The 16,339-nt window shown below is 38.4% G+C and overlaps 1 protein-coding gene across 1 annotated transcript; it reads right to left on the reverse strand.

Moving 5' to 3' along the window:
• Window positions 1-14,834: 14,834 nt before the first annotated feature.
• Window positions 14,835-15,893, reverse strand: LOC131009646 (uncharacterized). Its single transcript, XM_057937060.1, has one exon. It carries the CDS (start codon window positions 15,891-15,893, stop codon window positions 14,835-14,837), a length of 1,059 nt encoding a protein of 352 aa, XP_057793043.1.
• Window positions 15,894-16,339: the final 446 nt, after the last annotated feature.

Below are 16,339 nucleotides of genomic sequence, written 5' to 3' on the forward strand. Positions count from 1 at the left end.
TTTGGTGATGTGTTATTGGGGTAATATATGTATATATACAATATAAAAATATACAAAGGGTAATTGTGCCAAAATACAAGTATTTTACTATTTTTTTGTACATAAATTTTCAATTGCTGTGATTTTTTGACATGGTTGTCAATTGCCTTTAAATGAATATTAACGTTATTTCAGCTAGTTATGGTGGTATCAATTTGCCACTTCAACTAGTTACAATAACATTAATTCATCGAAAAATAAGAACTATTTAAAAATTAAAATAATTGAAAGTACATATGTAGTTGGATGTAGAATTTATACTCCAACATATACAAAATTAGAATTGAGTGAAATTTCATGTATTTAAGCACAATTACACCTATATATATGTGTGTAGAATTGGTTGGAAAATATTTTTTTTGAGACGTGGTTTGAAATTAATTTAAGGGTTATTAACTTGTAAATACACGAACTTTTTATATTTTCTGAAATTTAACATGATTTTATTTTTAGCTCACAAATACACGAACTTTGCATTTTTTTTTTATTTTTGACATCGACGTGAAAAAACTCTATTTGTTGTTGAGGCCAGAATACATGACGTGGACTACCAAATATGCACTTGAATAGAGTAATTTGATTCATTATTTTGATTAGAGAGTGGATGACATGGTATATCGGCCTTCACGTTAATAGTAAATTGGAATTTTTTCTTATCGATGTCAAAAATCAGAAGAAAAAAAAATACTAAATTCGTGTATTTGTGAACTAAAAATAAAAGTCATACTATTAAATTTCAAAAAATATAAAAAGTTCGTGTATCTACAAGCTAATAACCCTAAATTTAAAAAAAGGAATGACATTGCTACGAAAGCATTAATTGAAGTGAATTGGAGAATGGGAATTTACCACTTGAAATATTCTTGGGTGTGGACTGTGGAATGTATTGAATGCTGATTTATACATAAACATTTATGGCTAGCTAGTACTATTGAATTGTGCCTATGATTAAAATTGAATGCTTTGGACCATACATAAATGAGTCCATCTTTTCTTGCACTCGTCCCTAAATTGATTGTATGATATTGGAATACTTAAATGATATGCCTGTCAAAGAGAATCAACCCATTTTTGGGATGGTGACATACCCAATCTATATACATCGTATGTATGTGTCTGTATGTATAACAATTTAATTTAAATGAGGTTTCAAAAATATAATTTAATATAATTAGTGGCGTTTTCTGTCTGAAAAGAAGTTATTCCTCCAATGTGCCTCTCGAAAAAAAGAAGAAGAAGATGTTTTTACCCATGCGACTATTTGTGGTTTTCATTTTTCACATAGGTATTGTGTGTTGCTTTGCATTAATTTCAATTGGGAATCGAAGTATTATATTTTTAATTCATTCTAAATAAAAATACTTATAATATATTCAATTATAACAATTATGTTCCTTGAGTAAACGTAATTTTTATTATATCTATATATATACTTTCAAGTTTCAAGGCATGAATGGATTCATGACTATTCTTTTTATCATTTACTTTAGATTATCAGCGTGCAATAGAAATATAAACCATTTGTGTTGAAATAACACAATTTGATTGGCACTAACCTTTCCTATATACATTTATTTTAGTTCGAAATCAAACAAATTAGAGAAACGGACAAAAACAAATTAGAGAAACGGACGAAATGATATATATTTTGAAAGATAAAACTTTAAAAACACTCTTATTTTTTTAAAAGTATAAATTATAATAGAGCTTTTTTATCCTTATGTCGAGCATTAATACATGCAATTTAATTAAATATGTTGAGTATTAGTGCATTTTTTAAGAATGCTCGATCACTAATGTTCGATTGCTCGATTAACAATAATTGAGTATGTCAAGCATTGATGTATTTACCACTAATTCTTAACTCAGAGAGGTGGTATGTCGAGCATTAATGTATTATCACAAATACACTAATGCTCGACATATTCGATTCGCAGTGATCCAACGTTAGTGCATTTATCACTAATTTTTTATACAACTTGTATTGATGGAGCATGTCGAGCAAAGTTTGTGATTTAAGCAAAATTTGTGATTTAAGTAATGACAATTTTATCCTTTGAAACTTAAAATGATAATTTTATTAGTGGGTAATATTTATTTTTTGTCTATAGAAATGAATAAAAGCAATCATTAATATTTAAAGAAATGTCTAAAGTCTCAATAGTATCACTACATCGAATATAGCTTAATACCACTGAATGGCAGCTATAAATATATAGATATAATTCCATTCATATTGTATTAATTAGGCCAATTAATACTATGTGCACACGCAAATATGGGTTAATTAATTAATTAATTCGAACCGTATATGATTATAATTAAATGGTACATGCATGTCCATTTGAACCTTGTCGTTAAATAGGGTCAACATGTGAAACACTATAGCTGTATATATCAAATCTAAAGATGGTCAACATGTTGTGAATCTATATGAACCTACATTATTTTTGTGTGTGTGTGTGTGTGAGAGAGAGAGAGAGAGAGAGAGATGGAATAGTGTATTTTAATTTGGAGTACAACAGCATAGGATTCTTTGGTGAGAAGAAAAAGATTCTTGAAATGTGAAAGTTGAAAACATTGTATCGTATTTTGTTGAGAGATTGCAGAGAGAGATGAGAAAGGAAATGGATGCTGTTTGACTCGGATTTTGGGTACAATTGGGAGTCAATCCCAAGATTGCCCCTGCCCCTGCCCCCTATCAAAATTCAAAACCAAAATATTAGTAATTCAAACCTTTAATTTTCTGGTAGTCTAGTACACCTGCAAATATAAGTTCGTATCGTAACATATGCAGGTACTTAAATTTATTTTGTAGCCCTAACTCTACCACCTAATCTAATTATTAGCAAAGTGTTTCAGCTAATCAAATACAGAAATTATATCCTACACACTTTATTTGAGATTACTCACATTTAGTTCATATTAGCGTAATGTTTTTGTATTATGTATTTATTTTAATTCTAACATGTCATAATTGAATTGTTATTGAAATTATTAATTTATAAATAACATAAAATCATAGTTTAATTTGTTCTTTTTATTAATTATTAAAGTTAAAAGTGAAAATTATCAAATCGAGCTTTGATTTTTATGTAACTTATAAAATACTCTCTCCGTCCCGCTATTCATGTCTCGTATTCATTTTCGGGTTGTCCCACCGATAATGTCTCGTTTTCTATTTGAGAAAGAATTAGGGGTCAATTAACAAATTAATAAATCCCTAATTACACCACCTAATTACACCACCTAAACCAATTTCACATCTAAAACACACACCCTCTCTCTCTCTCTGTGCAATCGTCTCTCTCTCTCAAATCACTAGTCTCCACCGTCGGCCCGCCGTCGCCTCCACTCACGTCGTCTCGCTTCGGCCTTGCTGCCCTCTCCATCTCGACCCCTCTTTCCACCATCCCACCGTCGAAGAATCCACTCCAGTTGCGTCGATTTGTGCGAGGAGAAGCTCGAGGCGATCCGCCTCGATTCGTGCCGAAAGCCCACTCCAGCCACCCCCTCTAAGTGAAACCCTAGCAACGGCGGGGCGTGGCTGTGACACCCAAATTCATTTTAATTTTAAATGAAAACACACGCGGAAAAATCATGACTATAAATAAATATTTAATGTGAAAATAAGGAAATAAATATTTTATTTTAAAATACTTTATTAAACATAACATTTTTAAGTAAATTTAAATACAAAATATTTGATTCGCCATTCGACCTTCCACACGCCTCTGGCCTTTAAAACCTGAAAATGTTGAATATGGGATGAGCATACAGGGTACACTCAGTGTGAGAACATGCAATAATTGTCCACGTTAATAAAATGGTAACACATATGATCATAACATTTCATTACATTTGCTCGCACGGTGGCATACCAAGGACCTTTCCGTCCTGGACCCATTCAACGGGCCCCTGGCGATAATTAAATGGTTGCAACCTTAACTTTTACATTTATATATCGCATTGTGGCATACCAAGGATCTTTCCATCCTGGACCCATTCAACGGGCCCCTAGCGATATCCTCAAAATATACGTCATAACACATATGGTAAACACATAATATTAAAATAGACAAAGATTAACCACAGCATGTACTGAAATAAATCCCACACCTGAAATTTGAGCTTTGACAATCACTTGAATAATTCAAATCAAAGTCAATGTCATAGTCGTGCCGCACCTAGTCCCATAAAATTAAACATAATTTAATAATAACTATAAATATATATATATATATATATATATATATATATATAGGGTGCGGTTATAGTGAGAACCACACTTATCGTGTGAACATAAGAACCATTAAAATCAATGCATCTACTATATAAATTAATGCATTCGCTATTAAATTTAATGCATCCGAAAATAATAAATTTTTTGCTCCTTTCAGGATTCGAACCCAGGATCTGCATTCATCCACCAAGATGATGCATCCACCGTAGATCTTGATGATCGAATGGTTTAAAATGGTTCTCTGTTCTAATTTTATTTAGTGGTTCTTATTTGAACCTCTCCCTATATATATATATATATATATATATATATATATATAGATTAAATGCGTAAATGTATATGTATATCTCCATGTGTAGAATTTTTTTTCCACTCACTTATTAGCTTTAAATACTAATTTAAATAAATATAAATAATTACAAACATATATATATATATGTGAAAATAAATTTTATCTGTAAAGCATAATTATTAAAATGCGGTTTTATATAAAAGGAAAAGAAAAAAAGATCTCATGAAAGCACAAAGACGCAGACTAGGAGATCGGGACTCAAAAAAGAGATCAAGAAAACAACGGAAAAGAACTCACAAGCCAGAAAGGCTTCAACACCCTAAACACACAACCAACTAGTAAAAAGGAAAATCCATATTTGTGTGCTTCTCTTGCAACTCCATTTCATCTGCCCATCTACCGTTGGCGATATTATTCATAACCTGCATACTAGTACTTCTGCCATGATCAATGACAAAGTCTCTCGGCTTATAGCACATTTCCACTGCGTTCCTTAGGCGATTTTTTATAGTATCTTCTGAACTCTGTGGAACACGTGGACGTTCCATCCCCTTCGGAGGACGGCCCCGTCTCTTAGGCGTCGCATTTTCAGCGAGCATTTGCATGCCCTGGTTAACTTGCTCCTCTAACCTACCTAGACGACTAGCAAAATCATCCGTCGTAGTAGTGTTCGAAACCTTGCCATCATGAGAAGTGATTCCCGCTGCCGCAAGTGCATCCTCATTCCCGCTGCTTGTCTCAAGAACCGAAGCCTTACGTTCCAAATTTGAGGAAGTCAGGTCATTCCCCAAAGCAACCTCAGCTGCGCTTCCATCCGGCATCTCAACCTGAATCTCCTCGTCCACCTCCACATCGCTCCCAGCCTGCTGAATATCATCCCCTTTGTCATCCGGAGCCGCCGCCGTAGCTGGCAAATCAGGACTATGAGGCCGCAGCTCCTGAACCGCCGAAACAACTTGGAGTTGTTGTTGCTCTTGCTGTATCTCTTGCTCTTCCGTCGAAAGAAGAGCAAAGGAGTTCCCCGGAGAACGCTGTTGCACCCCGGCGGCCAGCTCCGTTGAAGCCACGTGTTTCTTTCCCCTCTCAACAACCTTCCACTCATTGCCAGGCAGTGTCTTCGGATCTGGTAGTTCAGGCACGCCTTCAACAGTCGTAGAGTCGATCTTAGAGGCCGGCTCTACACGTCTTTTTTTCCGACACGTATCCTGTGCATGACCAGTTATTTTGCAACTATCACAGTAGAGCGGTAAATTTTCGAAGACAAATTCAACGTAAAATGAAATATCCCCGCGGTCAATCAGAAGAGAAGAAGGGGGATTGTGAGACATATCCATTTCAACTAGTATGCGTGCAAATTGCCCAAATTCGCGCCCCACCGTCGCTCTATCAATCTTCAAAGGATGACCCAAAAACCGTCCAATCCCGGAGATCACCTATGGATTCCAATACTCAATTGGCAGATAGTGTATGCGAACCCAAACATTCGCCAAATGGGAGTTCTCTTTAAAAGGATCAAAATTTCGGGTCCATTTACGGAGTCGGAGATGCCCCTTTGAGAGCTCCCAAACCATTTTCGCCTTTGCTATCGTAAAGTCCGCTGCCGAAGTAAATCAGAGCGTAAAATAACCTTTTCCCAACGGAATGAGTTGCCAATGAGAGGTTAAACTCCATAAGTCCTGAAGCTCCAGTTTAAGTTCCATAGTTGATCGAGGCTTATCACCTTTCCGAAGCAGCAAGCGCCCCGTCAAAGAAAATTCGAATTCCTTGACTTCCTTAAGATAAAGATCCATCGGTATTTTGAGGGAGAACTGATCACCCTCTTTCGTGGGCTTGAGATCATGGAAGTTATGCGCTGCCAGATCCGTCTTCTTGCCTGTGGCAATCGCATAAGAAACCCTAGTTTCCTGCACGTTAGGGTTCTTGGAGGAGTTGTCGACTACAGCAGTAGGGACGATAGGACCGATCGGAGCCTTAGCAGCAGCGGGCGAGCGCGGCCGACCTGCAACTGCTCCGGCAGAAGATCCCGACCCCATGAGCAGAGAACGCTGAAACGGAGAAAGGGATGAATAAGTAGATTGAGATCGAGGTGCTTCGAAATTGGCTGAAACCGATGGGAGATTGAGACCCCCCTTATCTGGACCGACGACCGTGGAATCCATCTGCCGGAAGAACGGACGGCGGCGGCGGCGGTTAAGGATGGCATGAGGCTAGGGTTAGCGAGGGAGAAGAGAGCGGCATCTCCTTTTCACTGTAAAGCATAATTATAATATCAAAGTTATTATTATTATCATTTAACTAGGGACACGACTAGACTAACATAAATTTAATAAATAAAATATTTTTCAAAAACTTTATAACTTAAATATTTAATAAGTTTCAAATAAAAATCTTAAAGAAAATAAATAGTTTTGGGCTGTGACAGTGGCTGAGTCTGAGCGGCATTGGCTTGAGTGAGAAGACGATGCAGAGGCTCGAGGCGATCTGCCGCGATTCGCATCAAAAGCCCGCTCCAGCTGCATCTATCTACCGCCCACCCCTCTGAGTGAAACCCTAGCAGCGGCGCGGCGCGGCGGAGTGCGAGCAGTGGCGGCTTGAGCGAGAAGACGGTCCAGATCTGTTCCTGAGATTTCTCCAAGTTTAATTGAAATTTTCGATTGATTTGTTCTTGAGATTTCTCCAATTGCTTGATTTGTTTGATTTGTTTTCGTTTTGAAATCTTTGATTTCTCCAATTTCATTCTCTGTTCCTGAGATTTCTCCAATTTTGTTTGATTTGTTTGAGTTCGATTTGATTTCTCCAATTGCTTGATTTGTTTGAGTTCAATTTGATTTCGTTTTGAATGAGTGTGTATCTAATTTGTTGAATCAGTTTGAATTATTCCTTAAACTCATTACTAAACACATGTGGACCACACTCTTTTTTACTTAATTTTCATCTCCTTAATCTCCGTGCCAAAAAGCAATGAGACATGAATAGGGATGACAATCGGGTACGACGGGTACGGATAGTGACTATCCATACCTATACCCACGAATTAAATGGATAGTGGTTGCTACCCACGAAACTATCCATGGATATCAAATGGTATCCAAACCCGCTATCCGCGGATACCCGCTACCCGTCGGGTATCCGCGAAACCCGCTATCCGACGGGTATCCGTCTCCCACTATCCGCTGGATACCCACGAAATAGAATTTAAATATAAATTTACAACAAATTTAATAGAAAAAAAAAACCCCAACACAAATAGCATAGTTCAAATCCACAAAGAACAATGTTTAAATTCAAATTCACAAAGAACAATGTTCAAATTCACAAGGAAGGGCCTTTGGGGAATTACTAGGGTTTAGGTTTAGCTGAATATTAGACTTTGGACCTTATTGTTTGGGCCTATTTTAAAATATAAAATAATAGCCCATAATCTCAAAATATGTATTTAAAGCCCATATTTTATAGAATTTTTGTGGATAATTGACGGGTAATTGACGGATAATTGACGGATAATTGGCGGGTATTTTTCGCGGGTAAACGGGTTTCGCGGGTATGGATAGTAAGTATCCAAACCCATACCCACGAACTAAATGGATAGTGAATTGTACCCACGAAACTATCAGTGGATATCAAATGGTATCCAAACCCACCCTAATGGGTTCGGGTTTTCGCGGATATCCGCTACCCGCGGGTAGATTGCCATCCCTAGACATGAATAGCGGGACGGAGGGAGTAATAATCTCAAAACAATTTATGAAGTATTTAGAATTAAAACAAAAAAATAAAACATAAAGATAACGATAATATGAACTAAACGTGAGAGGTACTCACATAACATTTCTAGTGAGAATACTATTTTTCGTGAAAAATGAGAATAATGAATAAGTTAGTATAAAGTGTTGAATAAAGCAGTATAAAGTGTTGTACAACAATATTCATTTAATCAATAAAATTTTCGCTCATTCCAAGATTCGAACCCAGGTGGAATTCCGCCCCCTCCAAGTAAATATCAGTCATATGATTTGAAAATCTAACGTTCCAAATTCATTCTCATTTCTCACCATATTTGTCCATTTTCATTGGAACTATTCCCTTTAATTACATATAATAATACTCCATCCGTCTAATGAAGCAAGACCAAGTTCTTTTCGGCACGAGAATTAAGAAATTGGTATTTTGTGTGTTAAGTGTGTGGTAGGTAAAAAAGTGAAAATGTGAATAAAGAGTAATTTTTTTGCTACTTTTAGAAATTGGTCTTGCTTCGTGGGACAGACCAAAAAGGAAACTTGATCTTGCTTCATAGAACGTAGGGAGTAATAATAATAATACTAATAATAATAATAATAATAATTAAGTTTGATATCAAGTTAATGTTTTCATATTTATGAGATATTCGTAGTCTAGTAACAAATCTGTTCAAAGCTGGATGTTAGTTGGAGTTTGATTTCTATTTTTTCAGATACTTCATCTCCATGAAATATTGTCCTAAAAGAGAGACATGAATTTTAAGAAAATTTGTATTGTTTATTTAGTTAGTAAAGAAAGGAGTCCACAAATAAAGAAAAATAAAAAAAGTTAATTAAGTTAGTGAGTGGAGAATAAGGGCTCACATATTAGTGAGTGAAGAAAGAGCTCGATAAATTTACTAAAAATAGATCATAATATTTTTTTGTGAACCGACCAAAATAGCAAATTAGGACAATATTTCGTGAACGAATGAAGTACTCCGTATTTCACAACTATGCTTATCTATTTCTTTTTCCCCGTAAAAAATATATTTATATTCTTTGCCTGGAGTGTCTTTTTTGGATATTAAGAAAAGACAAAAAGAAATTGACAACAACTATACTTAATTGGCAGGTTTTATATTTAAACATTTGCAGCTAGTCAAGTGAAAGTAAATTACATGAATTAAAAAGGCAAGGAAATAAAAACATCTGACCGTTAGTTGTCGTGAAGTTGGTCGAGAAGACATTTTTATATTTTGTGCCCAATTAGAAAATTAATAAAATTGTCAAATCTAAGTTTTTTTTTTTTTTTGTATTTCATCATAAGTATTTATATAGGACCCTCGAGTACGTAGTCATATACTCATATATATATATATATATATATATATATATATATATATATATATATATATACCTCATTTAGTCTTTACGTGGCCATAGTTTGTATCTAATTTATATATGTCTCTCTCTTTTATTTATTTTATTTAGAACAATATGCATAGGACATATAAAGATAACTCTTGAGACCATTATAAGTATTATCAGATATTAACATGGCACCATCATTTTACATACATAGTATAAAAAAAATGCTAATTTGTACTAAAATCAGCACTGACAATTATATTTTCAAATTTTCTAGTACTATTAATTAATCGATAGCAATAATTTTACTAATTTTATTATTTATTATACTTATATGTAACACTCCATGTCAGCACACTGACGATATGAAACGGCCACAATTAACGATAAGATAGGGCCAATTAATTATTTTCAGAAATATATAATACTATTATAATTGTAGAATTTGTAGCCAAAAAAGAAAAAAGAAAAAAAGTTCACATGCAAAATGTAGTAGGTGGGAGCAAGCCTAGCTAGAATGAAAGTGACATGCCCTAGGCCCATTGTGTTGTCACTATAATTTAGTAGCTATATACCGCCATTTTTATAGCCATTCAAAATATATTTCATGATATACATGTATATATGATTTTTTTTTTTGATAAGGAAAGTAAATATTATAGAACGAAAAGGCACCAGTAGTACCAAGAAGATTACAAAATCATCGGTGATTCATCATTCGACATCCACCTATGAATCCCAACTCCATCATTAATAAAACCAAAAATTCTACCCCAACTCCACACTCTAGCTTTGATTTCTCCAAACAAGTTTGCACTCTCCCATATTTTGTTCTCAAATCTACTCTCATTACGCATTTTCCAAATAAGCCAAGTAGTACAACACCAAAGAGCCATCAAGAGCTTCTTATTTCTTTTCCGACCACTCAAACTAGTAAAGAACTGAAAGTGCGAGGACACGTCGTATGGCTGCGCCATGCTAACTCCGAGCCATTGAAAGATTGCTTCCCATACCTTTGAGGTCTTTGGACAGTGGATCAACAAGTGGTTCGTGGATTCCTGCCGATGAAAACAGGCGTTACATCCCACCTCGACTTCACACAACTTCACATTTCTTCTCGAGAGATTGTCACACGTCGGAATTCTGTTCTTCAAAATTCTCCATACGGTAAGCTTGACTTTGTTTGGAATAGGGATCTTCCACACCTTCGTACTCATATCAGTTTCCTCCACCGCCTCCGTAGTCTCGTTTGCTTGATCTTTAATAGCTTCATAAGCGGACTTGGTTGTAAAGCCTCTCCCGATGTCGCCACTCCATGTCCATCTGTCCTTGTTACCTGCACACAGATTAGTACCAGAAACAAGGCTAAGCAACTCCGAAACTCCTTCCCTCTCTCTCTCAAATAGCTCTCTTCTCCACCTTAAATCCCAACACCATCCAGTATCAGTCCATTCCCCAACTTCACAGATTGCAGCTTCTTTATTAGCACTCAACTGAAAAAGTCTAGGAAAAGTAAACTTCAACGGCTTTTGTCCAACCCACCACTGACTCCAGAATTTAAAGGTCTTCCCATCCCCCACCTTTGGCTTCAAATTTTGAACAAACCAAAAATTGCTCGCCCCTCCAGCCGCAGAAACGATCTTCGGCCACCACCCATCTCTAAATCTACCTTTCCCCGCGTTTTCCAGACCTGTCTCTCCCCACTCAACCTCACCATAAATGGACCTAACAATTTTAGCCCAAAGCATGTCCCTTCCAGTAAGGTACCGCCACAACCATTTAACGACAAGTGCCTGATTAAACCACTCAATATTTTTAAGCCCCAAGCCTCCTTCATCTTTTGAAGCACAAAGCACCTTCCATTTCACCCAAGCAATCGCACTTTTACTAGAACCCCCTCCCCACAGAAAATTACCAAGTAAAGCATTTAGAGAACTCACAATTGATTTTGGTAAACAAGTAAAAGAGAGCTGGTAAATCGGTATAGATTGAAGCACAGCCTTCACCAAGGTCACTCGGCCCGCGAGAGAGAACTTCCCATTTTTCCACGAATCGATTTTCTTTCTCACCTTCTCAACCAAGTATTTCCAATCAGCAGCCTTTTTGCCCTTGCTACCCACTTTAATACCGAGGTAATTGAAAGGTAAGGAGCCTACATCACAACCCAAAACAGCCGCCATCCTCTCGATCTTATCCTCCTCGACCCCAACTCCGAAGAGACAACATTTTTTGAAATTCACAGCAAGCCCTGACAGTAGCTGGAACACTCTGAGAATCCTTTTAACTGCCACTGCATTTCTTTCATCATCCTCCATCAAGAAGACCGTCTCATCGGCGTATTGGAGGTGCGTAATTGAAATGTAATCATTTCCTACCTTTACCGGCTTAATCAGCTCCTTCTCAACAGCTCTCGTGATCAAAGAGTGGAGCCCCTCCGCTGCAATAAGAAAGAGAAATGGGGAAAGCGGATCCCCCTGCCGTAATCCTCTTTCTAAACACACCTCACCAGATGGAGATCCATTCACCAAAATATTCGTCGTCGCCGAGGAGATACAACCTCGGATCCATTTCCTCCATAATGGTTCAAAATCCATTCTTTCAAGCATTAAATCCAAGAAATCCCACTCGACGGAGTCATATGCTTTCGCGAAATCCACCTTGAAGATAATCCTCCCTTTTCTCTTCTTAGTAGCCTCCGCGATTGCTTCATTTAGAACCACGACCCCATCAAGGATGTAACGGCCGCCAATGAAGGCACTCTGATTATCCGCAATAACTGAATCCATGACCTGTTTCATCCTATTCGCCAAAACCTTCGCAATGACTTTGTAGAGGCTACAAATAAGTGAAATAAGCCTAAACTCCTCAAGTGAGCAAGCTCCTTCTTTTTCAGGAATGAGAACGATGAATGAAGAGTTACATCCCCGAGGGATTTTGCCATTGGAGTGAAATTCAGTCATCACCTTTAAAAAATCTTTCTTGATAATCTCCCATGACGCTTTCCAGAACTTGAGGTTAAAGCCATCCGGTCCCGGGCTCTTGTCACCGTCACAGCTCCAAATGGCCTCTTTAATTTCTGATTCCGAAAAAGTTTTGATCAGCTCCGCATTATTCGCTGCAGAAACTCTCCGAGCAGTGAAATCTCCCGGTATCATAGGTAGGACGCGCGGCGTCTTCTTGAAGTGATTCTCGAAGAACGTTTTGACGTTCTCCTTAATGGTCTTTGGATCCTCGATCCAGCAGCCCCCAACATCAAGCCCTGCAATTTCATTCTTCTTTCTTATCCCAACAATTGCTTTGTGATAAAAACTAGTATTCAGATCGCCCTCCTTGACCCATTTGACTTTCGCCTTTTGTTGGAGAAGACTACATTTTTCTTTGGATTTAAGGAAAATCTTTGCTCGTAATTCATTTCTCCTGATTGTCTCACTCTCCTCAAGACCAAAGGTGTCATAAAAAATGTCCAGCTCCTGAAGTTCATCCTTAAGATCTGTCAATCCGTGCTCAATGTTGCCATAAATCCTCAGATTCCACTCTTTCAACGCACTCTTCACCAATTTCAATTTCTCTTTGAACACAAAGCAGCTCCATCCTTCAATCTTAGCTTCATCCCAAGATTTCCTTACCAACGCGCAAAAATCTGGGTGGGAGAGCCAAGAATTGAGGAGCCTAAAAGGTTTGGGTCCCCAGTTCTTGGTTTTTGTAGTCAGGAAGATCGGACAATGATCCGACACTGATCTCTGAAGCCCCCTTCCGACTGTGTCCGGCCATTCCTGCATCCATTTCTCGTTGACCATAAATCTGTCTAGTTTGCTCTTACATCCTCCACCAGGTTGATACCACGTAAACTTTCTCCCCTGTGGTCTGATTTCCAGCATATTACTTTGCCGAATAAAAGCGTCAAAAGACCTTGCATCTGCTTGATTAAAGACAGCACCTTTCCCCACCCTTTCTCCCGGATCACGCACTGCGTTGAAGTCGCCAAGAAAACACAGGCAAGAGTCTTTGTTTTGAAGAGCAATGAGCTGTAATGTATCCCACAAAGATTCCTTTTCGGTGGTTCCCATGGGCGCATACACATTAACAAAACAACAATTCAGGCCTCCTTGTAGCCAAATCCCATTAACAATAACAGCCCCCGTCACGTTCCATTTACTAGTTGCCACAAACTTATCCTTGCTCCAGACCGATAGTATTCCACCCGATCTGCCTTCTGACTCCCTCACAGCCCAATCAAAATTACTCCTCCCCCACCACTTATCACACATTGAGGAACAGAAAATTTCCATTTTGGTTTCCTGAACAAAACAAAAATCTAAAGCATTTTTCCTAACCAATTCTCCGATATCACTCTGTTTAATGGAACTCCCCAAGCCTCTAATGTTGTAAGATAAAATATTCATTAAAAACCTGTTTCAATATCACCCACGACCTTCGGATGTCCTGCCTTTGCTCTTTGCTCCTTCAATTGCTCGATCATGACCGCGTCTTGGTGATTGCTCGACAAACCCAACTTCTTGGCAAAGAACCATGTTCTTGTATCTTCATCTCTCTCCGAATTCTCCCAATCCGCCTCAGTAGATCGCGAGCCGCTTCCATTCTTGCCCATCTCACCCTCTGATTCAATATCAACAATGAAATTGCCCCAAACTTGATGCTGATTTTCGGTGGCTTTTGATTTCTGAGTTTTCTTCCTCGAACCTCCTCCTCGTCTGTTCGCCGTTCCTTTCTTAGAAACAACCCCCACAGTGAGAGAATCTGGTACCCTCGAGGGATCGCACTCCTCCCCCTCAAGTTCATTTTGAAATTCCTTCTCTTTCTCGTTTCTACTCCCTTCATTGATCTCTCTACCTCTAGTCTCTGGCTCATTTGAAGGCGATTTATCAGTCCCTTCGGAGGAATCCCGCTGGACTTGGCTTCCTTTATCTGTGTCAGAGTAATGTGAGAACGGGCCATTAGTTTCCACAACCTTCCTCTCGAGTTCCGAGACGCCGTTTTTTTGAGTAACCGAATCATTTCCTTCACCGTCCTCTGTTTCCGACTCGACGATGAAAGCCTTCGCCGGAGACTGTGAGAAATCTTGTAAAGAACATTCTGAGTCAGCATCTTCGTCCAAAGACCACACCTCCTCCTCCGGGAAAACAAAATTATAGGGCATTTCTTCCACCCGGATTTAGAACGAAGCACCGTCGATTTTACATTTCAGTATGTTTCCGATGGAGTTGAACCCAGTAGACATCTGTATAAAAGCCACGTCCAGCCTCTCTTTCGTTCTTATTTTTTCTTCAATTTTCAGAAGCAACCCGAACCTCGCGCTTGCCGTACTGAAGAAACAGGAATTCCAAACATGTAGCGGGACTCCGGTCCATTTAGTCCAGACAACTCTTTGATAGTTGATATCAACAGATTTCCAAGGCCTCCACCACTGCAACCAGAAGTCTCTCCATTCGTTGAGCTTATTGAGATTTTCCTCGGTCGTCTGCTCGTTGCTGCTTTGGATTAGGACCATGTTGCCACCGAGGGAGTTCAGCTTAAAACAACCTGCGCATTCACTATTTATTTCCTCTCGAACTTCCTCCCAGAGAAACTCAGATTTAATGTAACCTGTAAAAGCCCCATTAAGCCAAACCAAGTCTTCTTCCGTCGTCTGGAACTGTAATGTTTCATCATCAAGTTCTTTATCATCTTTAGCACCTGTAAGAGCTTCCTTAAAGGAGACACCTGCGTGCCTATTATACACCTTCATGGTGCATGGCTGTATCTGTTCCAACTTCTTTTCTTTGACGCTATTCTGCTCATTCCTTCTCTTCTCATCAACCCTTTCGAATTTAGGTTTATAATCCCTTTGGAATTTAGGCTTATAAACTTTAACCTTATAACTACCAATCCAAAGTTTGTTCAGGTCCACCAGTAAAGTCTCTGACCTCTCCACCTTTTCAAATCGAACAAAGCCGAACGGTCTTCCCCAAAGATCTCTCTTCCTTGGGCAGTAAACATCCACCGTCTTCGCAACCGTCTCGAACTTACGTCTGAGAAAATCAAGGCTGCAATCCTCTGGGATGTTGTTAAAGAAAAAGGTTGTAGTGTCATCGCGTTCATTCGAACTCCAATCTCTCCTCCCATTCAAACTGCTCCGATTCCAGCTTCTTGCCTGTTTTCTCTCGACATGTTTTGGACCAATCCCTCTTCTTCTCACCACTCTCCACTCTCTCTCGCTCTCTCTAGGCTCCATTGTAGAGAAAATCACCTGTTTTATGAAGTAATCAACTACAACGAACAATACATCAATCTAACCAAACAAACTGTAAGATAAGCTCTGTCCTTAAACTTTGCTAATTTCAGTTCAAGTCTTGTCCATTCGTTTCACCATGGCACATTCAATTCATTACAGTTATCCTACAATACATTCAACCCCAACAACAACCCATCTGCTTGAAAACCTTCAAGGTAATTTGCTGTCTCAAGTACTAAATTCAGTTCGCATCCATATGAACTGCACATCACCCGAGATAAGGAACTAGAACTTAGCTTTTGAATAGGAAGGGCTGACTTGCGGATCTGGACGCTGATCTTTCATAAAGAGTCGGAAGGCCTGGCTGGATGCGCGTTCTCGCCGGACTTGAGGGCTGCGTTGGGCCTGGAGGTGTGGTCTCGCCGGAGTGTATAGTCTCGCTGGTC

The sequence above is a fragment of the Salvia miltiorrhiza genome, chromosome 1 (genome assembly GCF_028751815.1).
Source record: "Salvia miltiorrhiza cultivar Shanhuang (shh) chromosome 1, IMPLAD_Smil_shh, whole genome shotgun sequence".
Lineage (NCBI taxonomy): Eukaryota > Viridiplantae > Streptophyta > Magnoliopsida > Lamiales > Lamiaceae > Salvia > Salvia miltiorrhiza.